Source organism: Cebus imitator, unplaced genomic scaffold, assembly GCF_001604975.1.
Source record: "Cebus imitator isolate Cc_AM_T3 unplaced genomic scaffold, Cebus_imitator-1.0 Scaffold11, whole genome shotgun sequence".
In the NCBI taxonomy this organism is placed as follows: Eukaryota; Metazoa; Chordata; class Mammalia; order Primates; family Cebidae; genus Cebus; species Cebus imitator.
This window is the reverse complement of record NW_016107326.1, coordinates 10529164-10552764: the sequence shown is the minus strand read 5'-3', so window position 1 is coordinate 10552764 and position 23601 is coordinate 10529164. Positions and strand designations below refer to the sequence as shown.

The window sequence follows — 23601 nt, the reverse complement described above, 5'->3', positions numbered from 1 at the left end:
TGAGTATCCGCACTGATGGGAGGGTGGTGAGGGTGTATGCGTGAGTGTGCACGCATGCGCTGAGTGTGAGTATCCACACTGATGGGAGGGTGGTGAGGGTGTGTGCATGAGTGTGCACGCATACGCTGAGTGTGAGTATCCACACTGATGGGAGGGTGGTGAGGGTGTGTGCATGAGTGTGCATGCATGCGCTGGGTGTGAGTATCCACACTGATGGGAGGGTGGTGAGGGTGTGTGCGTGAGTGTGCACGCATGTGCTGGGTGTGTGTCCACACTGATGGGAGGGTGGTGAGGGTGTGTGCGTGAGTGTGCACACATGTGCTGGGTATGAGTATCCACACTGATGGGAGGGTGGTGAGGGTGTGTGCGTGTGTGTGCATGCATGCGCTGAGTGTGAGTATCCACACTGATGGGAGGGTGGTGAGGGTGTGTGCATGAGTGTGCACGCATGCGCTGAGTGTGAGTGTCCACACTGATGGGAGGGTGGTGAGGGTGTGTGCGTGAATGTGCATGCATGCGCTGGGTGTGAGTATCCACATTCATGTCCTTGCGTGTGCAGGTAGGTGTACATATGAAGGGTTCTTCTGGTTAGGCCTGGGTGGGTGTGTGGCAGGTATCTTGGGCAGACATGCTACTTTTTAAATGTATTGTTTTGCTTTTAAAGTAATACATTTTATGATCTAAAGCAGATGCTTAGAGAAAATGATATAACCAATACACACCTTAATTTGTGCCAGGCCCAGATCTAGGCCCTGGGAATATATGAATAAAACAAACAAAAATCTCGGCCATGCTGCATTTATCTTCTATGGGAAAGAGGCAGGCAGTAACTTAAGTCAATGATGTGACGTTTTTGAAAGTGTAGGTGCCATGGGAACAAGATGAGCAGGGTAAAGGGGTCAGCAGTGGGGGTGGAGGGGGTGATGTAGGGATAATGATTTTAAGTTGGTAGTAGGGTGGGTCTTGCTGAAAAGAGGATGTTTGAGCAAAGAGCTGCAGCAGGGGAAAGAAGCGCTGTATGGATGTCTGGGGAACGCCAGTGCCCTGAGGTGCCAGGGGGCCTGAGGTGCTTGAGGAGAGTGAGGAGAGGCCAGTGTGGCTAAAGTGGAAAGGCGAGGGTGTGAGATGAGAAATGAAGTCTGGGAGTCCCGCTCTTGCAGGGTGTAGGAGGCCATCCATCCTAAGGATTTAGGCTTTTATTCCTGGCGAGTACCAATTCACCTGAGTACGCCTGCCAGAGGTGTCTGTAGGTAGCAGGCTGATGTGATGGGGATGCCCCAAGCCTGCATATGGGACCCATGCACCTTCTTGGGCAGTGAGCTCTTAACCTTCACCCAGGTGGTCTGGGATGGGAGGAACAGCTATGTGGAGAGGGAAGGCATCTCCCCTGCAGAAGGGAGTGAGGATCTCTGGTTTGGATCCAGCCGAATTGTTTACTGACTGTCTAGCTTTGAGCAAGTAAACTCATTCTATGGTCTATGAAATGGGTATAACGATACTTCACACTCCACAAGTGGAGATGCTGTGAGGACTGACTTGGCTAAAGAATGTGAAAGGGTGGAGGGACAGAGTGCAGCAGGGCTTGGTGGCCTCAGGCCCTGCTTTGTGTCCTTGCAGGCGGCCAACATGTCTGGGACGTTTGGAGGAGCCAACATGCCCAACCTATACCCTGGGGCCCCTGGAGCTGGCTATCCACCAGTGCCTCCTGGGGGTTTTGGGCAACCCCCTCCTGCCCAGCAGCCTGTTCCTCCCTATGGGATGTATCCACCCCCAGGAGGAAACCCACCCTCCGGGATGCCCTCATATCCGCCATACCCAGGGGCCCCTGTGCCGGGCCAGCCCATGCCACCCCCTGGACAGCAGCCCCCAGGGGCCTACCCTGGGCAGCCACCAGCAACCTACCCCGGTCAGCCTCCAATGCCACTTCCTGGGCAGCAGCAGCAGCCAGTGCCAAGCTACCCAGGATACTCAGGGTCTGGGACCGTCACCCCCGCTGTGCCCCCAACCCAGGTAAGTGTCAGCCTACTGCCTCCCTCGGTCCAGGCCTGGGCCCCAAAGGCTGGAGACACATAGCCCAGTAGATGGGGAGACAGGGAAAGGCACAGGCCTCCAGCTGCAACCTCTTTTTTAGTGTCGGCTGGGTGCAGTGGCTCATGCCTGTTATCCCAACACTTTGGGAAGTTGAGGTGGGCAGACTGCTTGAGCCCAGGAGTTCAAGACCAACCTGGGTAACATGGTGAAAGCCCATCTCTACTAAAAATAGGAAAAAATTAGCTGGGCATGGTGGTGTGTGCCTCAGGAGGCTGAGGTGGGAGGATCACCTGAGCTCAGGAGACAGAGGTTGCAGTGAGCTGAGATCACGCCATTGCACTCCAGCCTAGGTAACAGAGCAAGACCCTGTCTTAAAAAAAAAAAAACACAGAAAACGGGCCAGGCACGGTGGCTCACGCCTGTAATCCCAGCATTTTGGGAGGCTGAGGTGGGTGGATCACGAGGTCAAGAGATGGAGACCATCCTGGCCAACATGGTGAAATCCCATCTCTACTAAAAATACAAAAATTAGCTGAGCGTGGTGGTGCATGCCTGTAGTCCCAGCTGCTCAGGAGGCTGAGGCAGGAGAATTGCTTGAATCCGGGAGGCGGAGGTTGCAGTGAGCCGAGATCGCACCACTGCACTCCAGCCTGGTGCCTGGCGACCGAGTGAGACTTTGTCTCAAAAAAATAAATAAATAAAATAACAGAAAAACAAAGCATCACCTTCTTGCAGACTCCCCACCTTCCCACCTCTGGGTTGTGTTGCTTAAGGCCCAAGGGAGCTGCCCGTTTCTCCCAGCGTGATGAGAGGCTCCACATGAGAGTTGGGTCAGAACGCCCCATCGAGTGTTCCTCATTCCTCTGCCATTTACTGTCTGGGCTGTGTGTTTTGTAAGAGCTGCCTGGGGCGCCCGTCTCAAGGCTTTGTGCCCAACAACTCTCTTTGGTCCCCTTGATATTCGCCCCTACAGATAGGTTTTGGAGGATTCTTAAAATTGCCTTTGGGTAGGGAAAATGTTGGCAGTTTCTCCAGGGTTGATCTTGGCTCATTTTGGAGAACGGTTCATGGTTGCAGAACCTAGAATTCATTGTCATGGTTATATGGCCCAACCAGCCAGCACAGGGGTAGTGGTTATGTGCTTGATGACTATTTTTAGACAGAGTGTCTCCTTTCCTCCTTCCCTTCCGCACCCACATGTTCCCCCACCCCATGCCATCCTCCAGACTCCCTCCATTATCTTTTCCCTGGGCTGTTCCCATAATTGTGTTATAACCAGTTTGTACCAGCCCCTAGGAAGACAGTCCACTGGGAGACAGTTTAACCTGGAAAGTTCAAGTTCAAGTTTGCTGGGTTGTGCAGCTGCCAGGGTCTGGAGGTGGTAGTCTAGAGCACATGCCAGGGAACCAGTGCTAGATCAAGAGGTTGTCGGGGTGCCATGCACAGTTGTGGAGGCTGGACACTACATCCACCAGAGGGGAAATGTGGGCTAGCCAGCCCTGTTAGGAGTACTCAACGTGTGCTCACCTGTGCTGTGGAGGCCAGGCATTGATGAGAGAGGCTGCAGCCCCTGCTCCTGAGGCCTGCCCTTACTCAGGAGTCTGATCCCCAGCCCTGGAGGACCTGGGCACCGGGCGGATTTTCAGCGTCAGGACTCAGCTGTAGGTGGGCTCCCAGCCGCTGGAGCCAGGAAGAAGCTCCAGTACCAGAACACGAGGCCAAATAACAGTCAAGTTAGGCAGACTCGGTATAGAGTCTTCTGTGTTGTTGACTGTGGGCACCTTCGGATACCCCAACTCTTAGAGAGAGGGCTATTCCCAGAGTCTGGAGGTGGAACAGTCTTGCATCTGGGGAAGGCGGCGTGCATGTCATCTTACCTGTGACTGTTTGTCTGATTAGTTTGGAAACAGAGGCACCATCACCGATGCTCCCAGCTTTGATCCCCTGCGAGATGCTGAGGTGCTGCGGAAGGCCATGAAAGGCTTCGGTGAGAGACCCTGGGTGGCTCAAATCCTGCCCTGCTGCCCATTCCCCAGGCAGTCTCACAGTGGCTCTGTGGGCTGGGATAGCCAGGGGATGCAGACCTGGCCTCAGTGGTAATAAAAGAGAAGGTGGATATGGGGGTGCAGCTGGGATGCCCAGAAGAGTTGAGGGACGCAGGCCAGGGAAGGCTCAGCTGCAGAACATCCTCACGACCCCCACCCCAGCCACCCCTGTCGCCTCTTCCTCCAGGCACGGATGAGCAGGCCATCATCGACTGCCTGGGGAGTCGCTCCAACAAGCAGCGGCAGCAGATCATCCTGTCCTTCAAGACAGCTTATGGCAAGGTGAGCTGCGGGGTGGGGGCAGGGGACAGTGAGGCGTGTCCTCGGCTCAGCAGAGTCCCGCTCACCCCTGCTTTTCCTTGGGTGGGCCCAAGTCTTCCAGATGGACAGTAAAGAGCAGGAGGGCATTTCCTTCTGCCCACCCAGCTGGTGGCAGCGTTGGAGGTGAAGGATGCCCTGAGGGAGAAATGAGTCCACAGGGTGCGGAAGTTTGCTGAGAGGTTCCAGATGTCTAGCCCTGGGGTCTAGCCCTGGCTCAGCCACAACTCACTGAGGTTGTGGCCACATCATTTTCCCTCTGTACCCTCTTCATGATTACCCTGGGAGATTTAGCTGTTACAAGAGCTTTGCAGGAAAAGGCTGTGAGTGCTGCCCAAGTGCGGGGAGTGTGTATGAGTGTATTTTGAGCTTCTGGGATTTTGAATCTTAGAAAGGTAAAAATTGGGTGAATATTGATTAGATTTGTGTGCTAGCCCAGTGCCTCTCATACTTCAATGTGCCATGGATCCCCTGGGCATCTTGGTAAAAAGTGGTCTCCGATTTGGGAGGTCTGGGGCCCCTGGGGGATGTCCATGCTGCTGGTCCTCGGATCTGGGATATGGCTCTCATTAGTCACCTCCTGTGGATTTTAAAAATAGACTTGTTTTTGGTTATTTTTTTTATTTGAATATCCAATCAGGATTTGATCAAAGATCTGAAATCTGAACTGTCAGGAAACTTTGAGAAGACAATCTTGGCTCTGATGAAGACCCCAGTCCTCTTTGATGTTTATGAGATAAAGGAAGCCATCAAGGTGTGTACGTGTGTGTGTGTGTGTGTGTGTGTGTGTGTTCATGTGTTTGGACACAGCCCAGAAGGAGGCCTGGACAGTGTGCTGTGTTCTAGCCCACTCATTAGCTGCTGTTGTCAGTATGACTACCAGGCCTTCCTGGGTTGGAGTCTGCATACTGTAGAAAGGGGGAACTCCCTTTGATTTCCCCAAGAGGCAAATGATGCACCCATCATCATCAGGGAGCCCTAGGTCTCTCTCCATCTTAAAGAAATGGTGGAGCTGGGGTTTGAAGTTAGTGGCTCTGATAAGAAGAGGGTTAGGAGGCCATGGCTGGTATCGTTCTCGTCTTTAGGACTCTGCTACTAGCAAATGACAGAAACACGCTTCGGTTTAAGCAGAACGAAGGCGGGAAATCAGTTACGTGGGTAAAACCAAGCTGCCTGGCGTGGAGAGGGCCAGGCCAGATGTCTCTCTGGTCTCTGCTTCTCCTGAGCATCCGCTCTTCTGTCCGATTCTGTGCTTCTCCTGCCATGGCTGCTTCTAGAGGGTGATTGTCAACCACTCTCCACATACCTATGAGATCCAGCACAAGAACAGGGGCTGGTTCAGATGGGCACGGCTTGGGCTCACTGTTTCCTTAAGGCCTGTGAGTTTTGGCCGAGGGGGTGGGTCCTGTCCCTTCTGTGCAGTCTCACAGCTCTGTGTGCACCCTGTGGGTGGGGCCTGATGGCTCCCTTGGAAAGGTAATCCCATGAGTCAGGCAGGAGCCCAGGAGGAGCCTGTCACTCAGAGGCCTGATAAGCACAGTGACCGTTCCCTCCCCAGGAGAAGCAGAGACTTACGTGTGGTGGCCTGGAAAGGAGAGAGGTTTCCACTGAAACACGTCTACACGTGTTATTCTAGGGAGGGGGTCAGGAGGTGACTGGGCAGGGGGATGGCCTGGGGCCCCAGGGAGTGGCTCCCAGGCATCTGCCTGGCCCCCGTCTTCAGCCAGAGTCATGAGCTAGTGATTGTGGAGTGTTAGAAACCACAGGTTTGGGCAGCTGTCACTCACCAGCTGTGTGTCCTTGAGCACTTGTGAAATGGGGACAGTGGATGCTGTCTCAGGACATGCTGGGACGACTGGGTGAGGGGCTAACATGTACTAACATGTCGTAACCCAACAGTAGCTACAGCGGGAAATGGCTGCCAAAATGCCGCACGTCCTGCCTGACAGGCCCTAAGTGCTCTATATGCAGTAACTCACTTCATCCTCATGACTTCCCTGTGAGGTAGGTCCCAGTATCACTCCCATCTTACAGACAAGGAATTGAAAGCACAGAGAGGTTACGTAACATGGCTGTGGTCACACAGTTAGTAAGCCGCAGGGCCAGGATTCAAACTAACATACAAGCCGGGCTGCTCAGCCTGTCCTCTGCCTTCTCACTGTCCCTGGCATGGCTGTCCCATTCATCCTCGTTGTCCCTGCCTTTTCCTAGTTGTTTCCAGACATTCCGCCACCCCCTCTAGGACTGGATTTTCCGTGTGTCTACTTGGATCTCTCTTACTTTTTACCCATTTTTTTCAGTTGTTGTCATCTGACTTCCAGCTGCACCCTGAATAAAGCAGGCCTCGGTCCACATTGTAACCTACCCATTTACTGTGTGGCCTTGGACCAGGCAGTACCCCTGTCTAATACTCAGTTTTCTGATCCACGTGGATGCCCCTTTGTGTGAGCCCTGCTTATCACCACCAACTGTCACTGTGCTTGCCTGGGCTGTGGAGAGGAGCTGATTCCCTCAAGCCTGGGAGTGGCTGGAGGGTGTGTCTCTGTGTCAGGGGCCTCTGTTGCTGGGGTTTGTCCCTGGGGTCAGGGCAGCAGCGTGGCCCCCGCTCTCCTTCCCGGGTGCTGGTGAGGCTGCTGGAACAAGCGCACGGTTGGTTGTGTTCTCTGCCCCTGCAGGGGGTTGGCACTGATGAAGCCTGCCTGATTGAGATCCTCGCTTCCCGCAGCAACGAGCACATCCGGGAATTAAACAGAGCCTACAAAGCAGGTGAGGCTGCTCCCTCTGCCCTCTGCCCTCTGCAGATCCCTGTGCCCTCGGGGCTGTGGCCTCACCCTCTCCCAGGGCCTCTTACTCCTTCCTGGTTGTCTTATCACCCCATCTCCTGCCACCCCCTACACATTGGGCTTTGAGCCAAGACCCAGCCCTTCCCGCTGTTTGTACATGGCGCAGATGACTAAAGTAAGGGAGAGCCGGGGAAAACCTGGATGTGGTTTGGGCCCAGGCTCCCTAGAGGCCAGATCAGCCTGGAGGTCACAGGCTTGTATGTCCCTGGAGGGCCATACGGGCTATTTGTTCCCTCAAGCCCAAGACCTCAGCCTTTTTCTCCCCAGTGCCCACTATTGATAGTGTTTACAATGGGCAGCTCCATAAACAGAGCTATAGAGTGGACCTTCCTTGCTTCTCCCTTTCAGAATTCAAAAAGACACTGGAAGAGGCCATTCGAAGTGACACGTCAGGGCACTTCCAGCGGCTCCTCATCTCTCTCTCTCAGGTACTTTTCCCATGACAGGGCCCCCAAGCCATGGAGGTCAAAGAGGTGGGATCCCACAATGAGGGGAGGGAAAAGAAATGGGGAAGGAGTAGGCTTGACCATACACCTGCTTCCTTTCAGGGAAACCGTGATGAAAGCACAAATGTGGACATGACCCTGGTCCAGAGAGATGCCCAGGTGAGTGTAGTGGCCAAGCTCCTGGGCTTCCTAAAGCAGGGCTGGACCCTGCTTTCTTGCTTCCTGAGAGAAGGGGTTTAGGGTGGAAAGAACAGTAGATACGCTGCAAGTTTCAGACGGGCTGGGCTACTGCTCACCTGTGTGACCTTGAGCAGATCGTCTGACCTCCTGGGCTTCAGTTTCTCCGCCTGTAGTGGGGAACATGTGGGAGAGTAAGTTTCAGTAGTTGATGGATGACAGTTTTGGATGTGGGATTTCACGTGACTGCATACTTTCCCCATGTTTAGTTGCGCATACCATTACGTTTGCAAAGGGGCAGAATTTGCACTTGCCTGTTAAGTTTTTGAGGGTTTGAGCCTAGAAACCAGCTGCCACATTAGTTGAGCAGCCTTAGAATTCTGTCCTTGTCCCCCTTGTGAGTTGCAGACAAAAGGGAAACATCCAGGCATTTGAGCTACTCTCTAGAAAAGTTTGGGTTTCCCAGTAATGAATTTGGATCGTAGTATCATGGCAGGGCAGAGCCGTGACTTCCTGGCGCAGTGGAGTTGACCATACCTGGCCCCCTTCACTGTTCTTACCACCATGGCAGGACACTCACCAGGAGCTGCCAGCGGTCTGATTATCTCTACCATCTGCTGGATTGGAACGAGACCTCAAGGAATGCCACCTTGTTAGGGCTGGTGGAGAGCTACTCCTCTAGTCTGGTCCTTTTGCTTTCCAGATGAGGAAACTGAGGTTCAAAAAGGTTGAGCACTGTTCCCAACTGAAAGCTAGAGGCAGAGCTCAGGCATCCCTGGCTCAGTCCTCTGTGCCCAGTTAGCACCTGCTTCTGCCCTGGTCTCAGACCTGCTGCTTTTGCAGGGTCTACCGTATTCAGTGTCTCTCTGGCTGGTGACATCCATTCTCATTCTGGGACACAGGGCTAGACACCCCTGGGGCTCTGGCTCTTGCTCCAGCGAGAGTTTTGCATGCCATTTCTAGTGGGGTGAAAATTGTCTCGGGCTCTGCTTTCTCAGTCCAGACCTGCTATGGCCTCATCTTGACCTGTGGGATCTCAGCCCCTGATTGCTGCTTTCTGCTCTTTTTCAGGGCTGCTACCTGAGGCCTAGCAGGCACTTTTGAGGCTGTCTAGTTCAGAGGTTGCAGATTGGCAAATACTTTAGGCTCAAACCTTCAGAAGTTTACTAGGCTCTCCTGGGTGACCTGGACCTGGGGTCTGGGTGTGGCCTGTGCCGCCTGTGAATCTTCTTCTCTCTCCAGGAGCTGTATGCGGCTGGGGAGAACCGCCTGGGAACAGATGAGTCCAAGTTCAACGCAGTTCTGTGCTCCCGGAGCCGGGCCCACCTGGTGGCAGGTAAGGCAGGCCGGGTCCCTGTGGGGCCACTTAGGTGAGGGCAGTCAGGGGATTGTGAGGAGACAAAGCTGTGGGAACACTTGGTGGTTCCTCCCTGCGTAGGGCTTTTGCCTCCTCAGAAGAGCCCCCTGGTGGGGATTTAAAAGACAGAGGATTTCCTGAGTTCTGGTAAGCATCCAGTTCTGGAGGTTCCACTTGGCTTGGAAACCTGGTGTCTTCGTACGCAGGAATGTGGAATGTTAGAGCTGGGAGAGTCCTTTGGGAGCACCGATCCAGTGTTTTCAAAGCCTGGCATAAGAAACAGCCATGGCAGTAATACTGGGTGTCATTCATTTACTCATTCAACAAATGTAAATCATGCTCCGCCATGGGCCAGTCCGTCAGGTCACGCAGTGGAGCAGGTGTGGAGACACAATGAGGGGCAGGGCCCTGCAGAGTCTCTGTTCCATGGGCTGCACCTTCTCATTTGGGGAGACAGACAGTAAACAATGAAATAAAATCTGTATCAGATGATAAATTCTGTAGAGGAAAATAAAGCTGGAAACCAGCAGGGAGTGATGGTAGGATCCACCAGGAGGTGCTTGCCTAGTCCTCACTGAGGTCATGACATTTGATTTAAAAACCTAAAGGAGATGCAGGTGCAGAGGCCTGCCTGGGGCTCCCAGCACAACTGAGGAAGTGAAGGGGGACTGTGTGGAGCAGATGGAGTGAGTGAGAGGAGAGACGGCCCTGCTGATGACTTCCCAGAATTGGATATTTATCCTGAGCAAAACAGGAAGCCACTGGAGGGCCCTGAGCAGAGGAAGCTGTGCAGAATCCCTGGCTGCGGTGCTGAGAATGGAGGAAAGGGTGCATGGCCGAGCAGCGAAGCCTGTTGGGAGGCTGCTGCAGGAGCCCAGGGGAGGAACAATGGCGGTAGGGGCTTGTGGTGAGGGGGTATCATGTTCCAGCCCTGTGTGCTGATGACTTGGACACGTGGCATGTGGGAGAGAGGTGTTGAGGATTACGTAGGGTTTCTTTAGGCCGAGCGGTAGGAGAATGGAGTGGCCCTCAATTGTGATAGGGAAGCCTTAGGTGGAGCTGCCTTTAGGTGCTTGTAGGGTGGAGCTGCAGGGAGGCTTCTGGGTTGCTGTGTGTGGAGGTCAGAAGAGGTCTGGGCTGGATGTGGAAGGTAAGGGAGCTGTGGGTAGTCAAAGGTTTCTGTGGCTCTGGAACTGCAGAGCTGATTTGAAGATATATTAATTGAGAAAGATATAGTTAGAGCAGAAATCACGACTTTAATATGCAAATGGAAGCTGAGACTCAGGCTGGGGAAGGAGAGTTTTGTGTCCCCGGGTCAGAGCTGGACTCAGGACCCAGGTCTCCATCATGCTGCCTGCCTCTTTAGGAGTTAGCTGTCCACTCCCGTGGGTGCTTAGCATGTCATATGTTGAGCTGGACTGGCAGGGGTGGGCAGCAAAGAGCCAGGCTGTCTGGGGCAGGCTGGGCCTCAGCTCACAGGCAGGTTGAGGAAGACACAGATGCATGAATAAGGCCAAGGCATGGCAGAGACTGGAGGTGTGGGGGATTTGAGAAGAGGGGACACTGTGTTGGGTGCATGGGAGTGAGCCCTGGAGGGGAATTAAGGTGTGATTTGGTTACACAGATTGGCAGTCCTGAGAAGGGGACCACAGGGAGGGACATCAGGCAGCACACATGACTTGTGATGAAGACTCTGGCTTCCTTGAGAGCTGGGCAGGCCTGGGGCCATGCAGGGTGTGGGAGCAGAGTGGGAGGCGGGGGGTCTTAGGGCAGAGGCCACCTCATGTGAGTCCTCTGTTAGCCTGCTCACGCTGCCATGACAAAATACCACAGACTGGGTGGCTTAAGCAACAGACATTCATTTTCTTACAGTTCTGAAGGCTGGATGTCCAAGAGCAGGGCACCAGTTTCTCCTGCTGCCTCTTCGTGGCTCTCACCGCACTCACATGGTCTTTCCTCTGCACACGCACATCCCTGGGGTCTCTGTGTATCTCCTAACTTCCTCTTCTCCTAAGGAGACCAGGCGGATTGGATCAGGGCACACCCTAGCAGCATGTTTTAACTTAATTACCTCTTTAAAGATCTTATTTCCAAATACGGTTATATTCTGAGGTCCTGGGAGTTGGGACTTCCACATATGAATTTTGGGGAGACACAGTTTATAATATAAGCTTCTATATGTCATCCCCCTAGTTTTCAATGAGTACCAGAGAATGACAGGCCGGGACATTGAGAAGAGCATCTGCCGGGAGATGTCTGGGGACCTGGAGCAGGGCATGCTGGCCGTGGGTAAGTGTCTTGGGCTTGCCTGCCCACCTGCCAGGGACTAACGTGTATCATGAGTGTTCAAGGTGCTCACCTGTCGTCTAGCTGAGGGGTGACATCGTGAAAGGACCACAGGAGCCAAGATTCTCAACCCAGAGTGTCCAGATGCTGGGAAGTCATGCCGCTTCCCTATGCAGTGGAACCCCTGGCCGTCCTGGAGGTGTCTTGCTTGTGTTTGTGGTACAGGCCTAGAGAAGGGAACTGCAATGTGGGTATTAGTGGGAGGGCATCCAGCTGCACTCCCGGAGGAGCATGACTCATATCCTGCCAAGTTTCCTCTAAAAATACATCCCTGCAGGCAGTTTTCAGATGTTTGTGATGGAAACATGTGGAAAGATTTTTACTTGCAACAGCGAAACAGGCCCATGCTGAGGAAAGCTGGCTTGGCTCAGGGGCGGTGGCGTGCCTCTTCCACAGCCTGTGTCCTCCAGCAGGGCCTGGTGGGCTCCAGGTCCCTCCCTGCTGTGCAGAGTCGGGTCCCCGCCCTGGGGCCCTCACAACTCCTCTTTCTACTAACTTGGGAAAATCAGTCTGCCCCTTTTTTCATTATGCTTTTTTTGAAGCTTTCTGGATGGGAGAGATGGAAAATTCTCGTTTCCCTGCCTGCCACCACAGTAGGTCTCGTGGCCTGGGCAGCCTAGGGAGATGCTCATTCCACTCAGCACAGTTTCTCCATGAAGGTCACAGCCTCTCCAGTCTGCCCCTCCTGCCTGAGCAGCAACACAGTTCCTCATCACCACCCACATCGCTTCCCCGCACAGCTGCTAGCCTCACGAAGACCCCCTCCCCTCTGGCTCTTCCTTTTTTCACCACAGTGGTTGCCAGGAAAGAGGGTGGGTTTGTATCCTGTTTCTGCATGTTACTGTTCCAAAGAACTGGAGCCAAGAGCCTCGGATAGTTGAGCCTGGAACAGGAGAAGGAGGAGAAAAGATGGATGCAGTGATGGGTTTGACATCTGGGCCTCTAAGAGGACACTTGTAGACTCCAAGCCTGGCTTGGGCTGAGAATTTTCTGCAGATCTGGTTATGCCAAGTTTCTCTCTTCTAGTGAAATGTCTCAAGAATACCCCAGCCTTCTTTGCGGAGAGGCTCAACAAGGCCATGAGGGTATGTAACTTGCATGTGCAGGTTGGGATGCCTTAGCCTCGCCTTTGCCAAGGGCTGAGGGTGGAAGGCCTGGGGAGAGCTAAATCTCAGCCGAGAGTTCTGAGGACCTGGGTTGGGAGGGGACTGACTGGAGGGCCCAGGGCGGGTGGGAAGTGAGGAAACCTAATGCTCATGCTCTTGGGTGGACTCTCTTTAGGGGGCAGGAACAAAGGACCGGACCCTGATTCGCATCATGGTGTCTCGCAGCGAGACCGACCTCCTGGACATCAGATCGGAGTATAAGCGGATGTACGGCAAGTCGCTGTACCACGACATCTCGGTACGGGCCTGCTACAGCCAGACTGGGCTTCCTTTTGGCATCCCAGTCACCTGTGGACCCTTCCTCCTTGGAGTGGCCATATGCTTGGCCCCTGTGCTGTGTATGAGCATCTTGTTTGTGGACCTCGGACTTGCCCGTTGCCCCTAAACAGGTTATGAGCTTCTGAGGGCAGGTGGGTCATGACCTTGCTGTCGCCCCCACCTTGCGTCCCCCAGCAGCATGAGAGAACACTCAGGACCTCCCCAACCTTGACCCTGACCTTCAGCGTCCCGGCCACCCTGTGATTCCATAATCTGTCAGTGAGAACTCATGTGCTGACCTGACAAAGCACTTCTTGCACTCAGGTTTATGGCGTAGGACACGTAGGAAGGCCATTCAGAGTGAGGGCCCTGGAGATCACACCATTTGGAGTCCGGCTTTTCTACTTGCCAACTGTGTGACCTTGAACAGCTTCCTTAAACCTCCCTGCACCCCAGCTCCATTGTCTTTAAAATGAGAAAATAATCCTTCCCAAGAATGTTGTGAGTATTGAGTGAGGCAGTACAGGTCAAGTGTCTGTTTAATACTAGCCACTGTGTATCACTATGCGGCACAGCAGGTCTGACAAAATATATATTCAGCTGTGTGATCTAATACTCAAATTCTGAACTCACATAAGCCTTGAAATTGCACCATGGGACCACATCCCCACCTTAGACTCAGTAGCATTTGATGATGGTGGGCATGTCATCACGAGAAGCTCACTTCCTTTCCCTGGCTGTACGAATGAAGCTGTTGCTAGAGAATTAGTAATTCTAGGCCGGGCACTGTGGCTCATGCCTGTAATCCCTGCACTTTGGGAGGCCGAGGTGGGTAGATCACTTGAGGTCATGAGTTCGAGACCAGCTTGGCCAGCATGGTGAAACACTGTCTCTACTAAAAATACAAAATTAGCCAGGCATGGTGGAGCATGCCTGTAATTCCAGCTACTCGGGAGGCTGAGGCAAGAGAATTGCTGGAACCTGGGAGGCGGAGGTTTAGTGAGCCTGGATTACGCCATTGCACTCCAGCCTGGGCGACAGAGTGAGACTTTATCAAAAAAAAAAAAAAAAAGAGAGAGAATTAGTAATTCTTTACAGAGTATCTCCTGTATGCCAGCGGGCTGTGGACATCTGGAAGAAACCACATGCCTTGCCCTCAAATTGCTTAGGGTGGAAGGAAATGATTAGAAATGAGCCAAGCCGAGCCTGCACTCTTAGAGTAAGTGCAGTGGCCTCAGACAGAGGAGAGATCCGTGGGACCTGGGAGGCCTGCGTCCTCCACTGGACAGTCACATGTGAGGAGGTTGCGTTTCCTGAGCAGAAGACTGTGTTACATTAAACTGGTAACCTCAATTTAAGGCAGCATAAATGCACCGGGAAAAGCAGTATTGGTTAGCCCTGGGAAGTGGTTTTTAGGACGATCATAATTTTTTTTGTGGGTATTCATTTGACTTGGATAGTTATAGTTGGGGTGAGTGCAGCTTTCCATCTTCTGATGGGGACCTGGGGAAGGTGAAACTGCATTATCTAAGATCTGTTGCGCCTGCTCCAGGACCTGCAGCGGGGGAAAATTTCCCAGGATGGGGCTTCTTCCCTATAAGGGCACTCAGGGCAGAAAATCAGGAGCCAGAGGCTACAAGCAACCATGCCTCCCTTAACGAATGTCTTCCTTGTTTCTGTGGCCAGGGAGATACTTCAGGGGATTACCGGAAGATTCTGCTGAAGATCTGTGGTGGCAATGACTGAACAGTGACTGGTGGCTCACTTCTACCTACGTGCCGGCAACAGCGGTGTCAGGAAAAGGCCAAAAGAATGTCTGTTTCTAACAAATCCACAAATAGCCCCGAGATGCACCGTCCTAGAGCCCAGGCCTGTCCTCAATCCCCCTCACCCATATATTGTGCCACAGGACCTGGGTCGGTCTAGAACTCTCTCAGGATGCCTTTTCTATCCCATCCCTCACAGCCTCTTGCTGCTAAAGTAGATGTTTCATTTTTCTGACTCATGCAATCATTCCCCTTTGCTGTGGCTAAGACTTGGCTTCATTTCGTCATGTAATTGTATATTTTTATTTGGAGGCATATTTTCTTTTCTTACAATCATTGCCAGACAGACACATACAAACACAAATGTGTTTGCTGTGTACACATTGCTGGTGAGGGCGACTGGGTGGTGAAGCGCCATGTCCTCGCTGAGGAACGAAAGGGAGGTGTGCCTGTGTGTCTGGTGAGTGTGTCATGAGCTTTGTTATTGCCAAACTCACTCCTTTTTAGAAAAAAATAGGGGGGCCAGAAAGTCATTCTTTCCATCTTCCATGCAGAAACCATGAGAACAAAGCCAGTTCCCTATCAGTGACAGGGCTGCTTGTAATTTGTGGAATGTGCCTTAAACCTGAATGTCTGTAGCCAAAACTTGTTTCCACATTAAAAGTCAGCCAGCTCTGGAATGTTCTGGAAATGTCTTCCTGGTACCAGCTTGTTTTCTTCTGCTTGATTCTGCCTTGTGGCTCAGAGTTCTGGCCTTATCAGCCAGTGAAAATTCACATAACCTTAGGTAGAAATTTGTGCACAGGAAACCGTGAGCTTACGCTGGTGTTTGGGGACTGGGCTGTAAGGTCATGGGAAGGGAGGCTCCCGAAATCCAGGCAGGGGACCCAGACACCAGAAAGGCAAAGGGATCTTGGTTGGGTGCAGGTGCAGTGAAGTGCACTGAAGGTGTGGTGGGAAGAATGTAGTTCTTCACCTGGGTCCCGGGTGGGAAGAAGGGTATATGCTAATTCCTGATGCCCCTTGGTGGGGGGCAGAGAGAAGGATGGGAACAACCCAGACAGTCACAAGACCAGTGCCTCCCATCAGCGTGCTTCTAGGCTGAAAGGGGCTCCTGGCCCTGGTCTCTGGGAACCCTGTGCCCCTTGGTTGGTGGTGTGAAGAGAGAGAATCCGTAAGAGTTTCTAAGAATTATGGTGTCATGTCCAGAAGCTAGAGCTTGCCCTGCCTCGGGGGTCTCCACTCCCTTTCCAACCTCCTGTGTTGAAGTTTAGAAAAGAGAGGACTAGCTAGACATGGCTCATGCCTATAATCCAAGTACTTTGGGAAGCCAAGGCAAGAGGATCGCTTGAGCACAGGAGTTCAAGACTAGCCTGGCCAACATAGTGAGACCCCTGTCTCTACTAAAAAACTTTGGCCAGGTGTGGTGGCTCATGCCTGTAATCCCAGAACTTTGGTAGGCGAGACAGGCAGATCACCTGACGTCAGGAGTTCGAGACCCTGCCTGGCCAATATGGTGAAACCCTGTCTCTACTAAAAATACAAAAACTAGCTAGGCATGGTGGCACATCCCTGTAATCCCAGCTACTCAGGAGGCTGTAGCAAGAGAATTGCTTGAACCCAGAAGGCAGAGGTTGCAGTGAGCTGAGATCATGCCACTGCACTTCAGCCTGGGCAATAGAATGAGACTCCATCTAAAAGAAAAAGAAAAAAATTTATTTGGGCATGGAGGTGCATTCCCTGTAGTCAGCTACTGAAGGCTGAGGCAGGAAGATTGCTAGAGCCCAAGAAATAGAGGCAGTAGTGACCTATGATTATACCACTGCACTCCAGCCTGGACAACGGAACGAGACCCTGTCTCAAATGAGAAAAAAAGAAATGGAAGAATCCAGAGAGACTAGGCTAGATCAAGCCTGCTGAGTCCTTCTAGGAACCCCACAGAGTGGCTCATCTGCAGACATTTGCTTGAGGACTGCCCCCTAAACATACAGGAAGAATGACACCCAAAGGGTGGGGGGCAGCCATGAGCTGAGAACTAGCCTGGTCTACCTAGACCTGCCCTCCCAAGTCAAAGGCTGGTGTGGGCACTGAGTTTGATACCAGGTCCTGGTCAACATGGCTCTGCATCAGAGTCCATGCCTCAAGCCCAACCTGAAACCCCATCCCTGCTGGTCTCCCAGCAACTCCTCTGCTAGGGCAGACCCCTTGCCCTTGGGTGCCAGGTGGGACCTGCCTGATGGGATGGGCTGCTTGGCATTACACAACTTGCCATGAACTCAAGGTGACGCTCATGGCCTCCTGAGTTGTGACAGGGCCTAGAACCAATGTGCTCTGATGTGACTATGTTCTGTGACATTGCCTTGCCCTGGTTACACTGAAGTTCCCACCCTCGTGTCTAGCAGGCAATATCGCACCTACAGATACATTTACTTTGGTTCCCAAAGAGTGTTTTTAGACATTTGAATTTGTCGCCAACATTTAATCATTGAGAGATTTATATTTTTAAAAATCTGGAATTCTGGCTTCTCTTGAAAACTCAAATTCTGGCACCATGGGGCTTACATTCCTGCATGGCTGGAGCTGAGTTGCAGCTGTCCCTTTGGGCCTGTACTCCTTATTTGCCATAGGCTCCATTTCCTCTTGTATTACAGCAAGCAAGTGTTACCCCTTTGGCCCCTGCAGGCCCTTGGGTGTGAGACCCTGGTCTACACACTTGGGGACCACCTATTGTCAGGTACATGGATGTGGTTTGGACAAGAAATAGACCGAGGCGGACATCCAGGCCAGAGTGACTCGGCGAGTTTAGGCCGCAGGTGCATACTCCACTTGTTATATAACCTGTTTGTATAAGTTCATTATTTGGCTCGAAGCCACTATCGTTTGGAAAAGGTATAACTGCCCTGCTGATGCTATACAGATGTTCTTGGGCTCGGATTGGCATGGCTCCACATGGTGTGCACTGGCACCCAGAGAGAGAGAGTGAAGCTACCAACCCCTGTAAGGGAGAGTGACCATCTGGCAGACGGACAGAGAGGAGCCAGGACACAGCTCGGCTTGTGCCCACAGGGAAAGAGTTAAGCTGCTGACCCTGTAGCTGGCGTTGCAGGCCAGGGAGTGCAGCTGCAAGCATGCAAGCATGGGGGCGGCAGGAGCTGCAGAGCTGGAGCAGACAGCCGAGATAAAGGCAGACAGTGTGAGAGAGCTGCTGATGAGACAGCTGCTGAATAAAGCTACATTTTACCTGCCTACAGCCTGCCAAATGTTCCTTCAGCTATCGCCCATCCACCCACTCCCCTCGAACCTCAGGATGGGCTGGAACCTGACCCTGGGCATGACAATTGGCCTAGTCATGGACCTAACACCTTTGTTTGTCCCAGTCCTGGTTCTCCTTGTTTTCCTGTACCTCTGGTTGCCCTCATGGTCACTCCCAAGGGACCCAACCCATGTTAAGTATGGGCTGGAGGACTGCATGAATGCCTTATGATCTTCCCAGAGGCAAAGGCATCTACTGCCTTCCAAGGTCAGTGGGGCGCTGGGATCAACACTGTTTGTTATGCTTAGGACAAAAGAGATAGACATGCAACCTTACAGGCCATCTTTCTGGGACAGAACACAATGGGTCTTTTCCTGCCTCCTGAATATGTTAGTCAAGGCCAGTCCATGCTACATATCTAATCTGACTTCTAAAATAGCAAGTAGAGGACAAAGCACCAGATGAATTCAGCCCTGGGAGAATTTGCAGGAAGAAACACTATTAGTTAAGCTTTGCACCTGAGACAAATGGCCCCACTCGCTTTACCCTAGTCCTGGTGGCATTTGTCTCAGGTGCAAAATTTAAGAAGGGAACCTTGGAGTGCTCACTCCGTGGCTGGGGAGATGGTCCTGAAGTGGTGGTTTTCAAGCCTGAGTGTGCATCAGGATCATCAGGGGAGCTTGCTAAAGAGCAGGTCCTGGGGTCAGACCCTCACACATTCTAAGGACGTGTGGGGGTTGGGAAACTGCATCTGTAACCTGCTGTAATCTAATGCTGGTCTAAATACTGCTGTGCTGACACAGAGAACTCCCCAAAAGGAGAGGTGTTTCTCTGCTTGGAATTCAGTCAGGTGATGAGAGATGAGATGAGGCACTCCTGGCTTTGGGAAGAGGTTGCTGAAAGATGAATCTCTGCAGTGCCCACAGACAAAGTGGTGGTTTAATGCCCATCTTCTGTTGGCCTTGGCAGGGAATTACAGTCCTTGCTTAGGACCTGGCCCCTTATTTCTGCTGTAGGCTCTTTACTGCCCTGGCTGATAATGGAGTGGAATGAGACCTAGAAACAGATCAAGATAAATACATGTCCTCGGACAGATAAATGTTTACGTCTTTACCCCTATCAAGTCTGAAAGCTCTCTGCCTGTGTTTTTCTAAAAGCCAGGGACATCATTACTCAGTCTCCAACCTGGCCTCATATAGGGTCCCCTCTTAGTAAAAGAGTCAGTCAAGCCCACCAGGTATACCAACGACTCTTACCCTTAGCCCCTACTCTTTGGAAAGCTGTCCCCTTGGCCTAATATTGGTGTTTAGCCTGAGCCTGACTCCTTTTCAACACTAAGAGTGGTTGAAGTCCTGAAGCAGAAAGAGCTGTGGCCTGAGTCAAGCATCCTTATTCTAATTTCAGCTCAGCCACTGATTTGTTGTGTGACCCTGGATAAGTCACTTTCCCTCTTTGGGTCTTTACGAAATGAGGGGTAGACTAAAAGAGAGCTTCTAAAACTTTAATGTGGCTAACAAAAGTGGAATAAGAAATTCCACAAGTCTGTCCTTCCACAAAAGCAGCTAATAAGGTGGCAAGAACTCAGAAACAAACTTATGGGAACTCTGGAAACTAATTGAAAGTTGACAGCAATCAGGTGAATACTTAAGTATAAAAGCTGAATTTAGTAAGAGAGCTTTGTTGTGTTTTAGCTTTCCCTGGCCCCATCCCCCCTCCCTAGCATGGCAGCAGCATCAAAAACAATATCCTTTATTCCCTGTATAGGTTCCTGTCACTGAAGGTAGCAGATTAGACCTTATTCTCAAGAAGTATGTTTATTTTGATTTGTCAGGTTGCTCCCTGAAGGACTGGTTCAAATACCTTGCTTTTATTTTGCCTAATTTGGAACTCTCCAAAGTGAAGATGGCAGCCTGGAGAGACATTTCAAGGTCAAAATATTAGTGGCTAATGCCTAGGGGAAGGAATAACATTTGGGGCAAGCAGGAGACAAACTGAAAAGCTTCAGGAGGAAAGGCTAGGAAATAAGATTATTTGGGGGAGAATAAGGACTTCAAAGAGCTTCTGTATATTCCTGGGAATCTAGAAGGCCATCGCATGCCTGGAGGGCTGGGCATAGGCTTAAAAAGACTTGAGAGGGCCCTATGCTCTTACCTCTGCCTGACCTTCAGGCTGTGCAAGCAGGAAGTGAAGGCTAAGGCATAGTTATAAACTGCGTGGGTGAAGGTTGAAAGGTGTGCCCCAACACACAGAACACATCTGCAAATGCTAGGAGGCTTTTTATTGTTGTTCCAAGTGTTCAAAGAAATCTGTTGAATAAGCTAACCAAACAGAGACTTAGTGGCCACACCTGATGGAGAATGCAAACCAAAAAACTGGGCACGGTGGCTCACATCTATAATCCCAGCACTGGGAAGCTGAGGGAGGTGGATCACTTGAGTGCAGGATTTTGAGACCAGCCTGGACAACATGGTGAAACCCCATATCTACAAAAAATACTAAAAATTAGCGGGTAGCACACACCTATCATCCTAGCTACCCAGGAGGCTGAGGTGGGAGGATCAGCTGAACCTGGGAAGTCCAGGCTGTAGTGAGCCATAATCCTGCCATTGCACTCCAGCCTAGGTGACCCAGTGGAGGAAAAATTTTATTTCCAAACTTGCCACGTTATACATAATATTCAAAATGTCCAGTTTTCAACAAAAATTATGAAGTATTCAAAGAAACAAAGTATGGCTCATACAAAGTGAAAAAAACCTGTAAATAGAAACTGAGGAAAGCTCAGAGATTGGACTTAACAGAGAAGACTTCAAGTCAATTATTTTCAAAAAGGTCAAAGGAGAAGGTAACCAGGAGAATGATATCTCACCAATATCAATAAAGAAGCCGGGATTATAAAAATGAACCAAATAGAAATTCTGGAATTGAGAAGTACAACAAATGAAAAATTCATTGGAAGGGTTCCAGAGCATTCCAAAAAAGGCAGAAGAAAAATGTCAGTAAGCTTCAAGTTAGGTCAATTGAGATTACCCATTCTGAGGTGCAGAAAGGAAAAAAAGAAAAGTTAACTGAGCCTAAGACACCTGCAGGACACCATCAAGTGTGCCAACACAAACCTAATAAGAATCACAGGAGAGGAGTGAATATAGAAGAAATTTTTAAAGAAACAATGGCTGAAAACATAATGAAAGACATTAATCTACTCATACAAAAAGCTCAATGAATTATAAGTAGGGTAAACTCAAAGAGACATTCAATGTGACATTGAGACACATTATAATCATATTATCCAAAGACAAAGACAAAGCAAATTCTGAAAGCAGAAAGAGCCACTTGACATATACAGGAAATCTTTGATAAGATTAACAGCCAATTTCTCACCCAACATCATGGAAGTGAGGAGGCCATGAGAGGACATATTCAGTGTGCTAAAAGGAAAATCCTGGGTGGTCTTGATCCTCGTAGATGTTCATCTGTTTCTGGACATTGAAGAGTTAGGTATTTATCATAGTCTGCACAGTCTGTCCTTATTTGTACCTGTCCTTCTTGGGAAGGCTTTCCAGATATTTGAATGGCTTCGGTGTTGTGATCTAAGTTGTATCTGCTTAAAGGTTACCCCAAACCCAATAACACTTTGGTTTTTGTAGCCTCATAGAGGTATTGCCTTGATAGTCTTGGACAAGATTCAGAATTCTCTGGATTACCAGGGAGAGACTATTGTTCTTTTCCCCCTACTGTCTCCCAAATAAATGGAGTCTCTCTCTCTCTGTTCTAAGCCACCTGAAGCTGGGGGTGAAAAGACACAAGCACCCCTGTGGCCACCACCACTAGGACTGCACTGGGTCAGACCTGAAAGCCAGCACAGCACTGGATCTCACCGAGGCCCTCTGTTACTACTCCCTGGCTACTGCCTATGTTCACTTAAAGCCCTGGGACTCTACAGTCAGCTGGTGGCAGAGCCAGCCAGGACCTTCCTTCCTTTAGAACAGCAAGGTCCTCCAGGCCCCAGTGGGCCCAGAGGTGCCATCTGGGAGCCAGCAACTACAGTAAAAAGTCTTAGAAGTCTACCTTGTGTTCTATTATACTGCAGCTGAGCTGGCACTGAATTCACAAGATGCAGTCCTTCACTCTCCTCCTTCCCCTTTCCCAAGGCAGAGGTGCCTCACTGCCACCACAGGACCACAGGGAGTACTGCCGGACTACTGCCGATGTTCCCGTAAGGCCCAAGGAGTCTTCAACAAGCTTGTGGTAAATGCTGCTTAGCATGGGACTCACCCTTCAGGACAGTGGGCTCCCCTCGGGCCCAGGGTAGGTCCACAAATGCCATCCAAGAACCAAGTCCTAGAATTGGCAGTCCCAAAACTCCATTCAGTGCTTTACTCTCCTGTGGCTGAGCTGCTACCTAAGGTATAAAACAAAGCCCACTTTACTTTTCCCTCCACTTTTCTTAAGCAGGAGTCTTGCCCTGTAGCCACCACAGCTGGGAATGTGCTGGCTGAACCTGAATCTGAACCCAGCAAGACTCAGAGCCTCACCCAAGGCCCTCAACATAGTACCTGGGTATCTCTGCTGGTTATTCAGGAACCAAGGGTTCTAAAGGTAACTGGCAATGAATGCAGCCAGCAGCCAGGACTGAGTCCTTTCTTTCAAGGCAGTGGGTTCCCTTCCAGCCCAGGGTGTGTTTAGAAATGTCCAGGAGCTAGGATCTGGAAAAGGGGCCTCATGACTGACCAGAGCCCTATCCTGCTGTGTCTGAGCTGGTATCTAAGGTACAAGACAAAGTGCTCCCCACTCTTCTCTCCTCTCCCAGCCACTTGGGAGGCGAAGACATGAGAATCACTTGAACCCAGGAGACAGAAGTTGCAGTAAACCAAGATAATGGCACTGCACTCCAGCCTGGGCAACAGAACGAGTCTTTGTTCCCCCCACCCCCAAAAAGCTGTTTTGAGGAAACTCGAAGAAATTCATAACAGAGAAGGAATTCAGAATTTTATCATATAAATTTAACAAAGAGATTGGAATAATTAAGAATCAAGCAGAGGCCGGGCGCGGTGGCTCACGCCTATAATCCCAGCACTTTGGGAGGCCGAGGCGGGTGGATCATGAGGTCAAGATATCGAGACCATCCTGGTCAACATGGTGAAACCCTGTCTCTACTAAAAATACAAAAATTAGCTGGGCATGGTGGCGCACGCCTGTAGTCCCAGCTACTAGGGAGGCTGAGGCGGGAGAATTGCTTGAACCCAGGAGGCGGAGGTTGCAGTGAGCCAAGATCATGCCATTGCACTCCAGCCTGGGTAACAAAAGTGAAACTCCGTCTCAAAAAAAAAAAAGAATCAAGCAGAAATTCTGGAGGTGAAAAATGCAAGTGACATCCTGAAGAATACATCAGAATGTTCTAATAACAGAATTGATCAAGCAGAAGAATTAGTGAGCTTGAAAACACGCAGAGGAGACAAGAAATAAAAAAGAATGAAGCGTGCCTACAAGAGATAGAAAATAGCCTGGAAAGAACAAATCTAAGAATGCTTGGCCTTAAAGAGGAGGTAGAAAGAGAGAGGGGTAGAAAATTTATTCAAAGACATAATAACAGAGAAC

The 23601-nt window shown here is 51.0% G+C and overlaps 1 protein-coding gene across 8 annotated transcripts in view; it reads left to right on the top strand.

Annotated features, from left to right (window-relative positions):
* ANXA11 (annexin A11) overlaps positions 1-15448 on the top strand; it is a 52688-nt gene extending 37240 nt beyond the window's left edge. For 6 of the 8 annotated variants that reach the window (XM_017497088.2, XM_037727496.1, XM_017497097.2 and 3 more), the window contains exons 4-14: positions 1618-2010; positions 3931-4018; positions 4264-4358; positions 5035-5148; positions 7070-7160; positions 7586-7665; positions 7786-7842; positions 9103-9196; positions 11411-11506; positions 12590-12648; positions 12845-13608. In XM_017497088.2, coding sequence (XP_017352577.1) covers positions 1618-2010; positions 3931-4018; positions 4264-4358; positions 5035-5148; positions 7070-7160; positions 7586-7665; positions 7786-7842; positions 9103-9196; positions 11411-11506; positions 12590-12648; positions 12845-13114 — 1437 coding nt within the window. In that variant the 3' untranslated portion in view covers positions 13115-13608. Of the gene's footprint in view, positions 1-1617; positions 2011-3930; positions 4019-4263; positions 4359-5034; positions 5149-7069; positions 7161-7585; positions 7666-7785; positions 7843-9102; positions 9197-11410; positions 11507-12589; positions 12649-12844; positions 13609-14673 lie in introns of those variants that run through there. The other 2 variants (XM_037727498.1, XM_017497107.2) reach the window with 2 other exon arrangements.
* The last annotated feature ends 8153 nt before the right edge of the window (positions 15449-23601 follow it).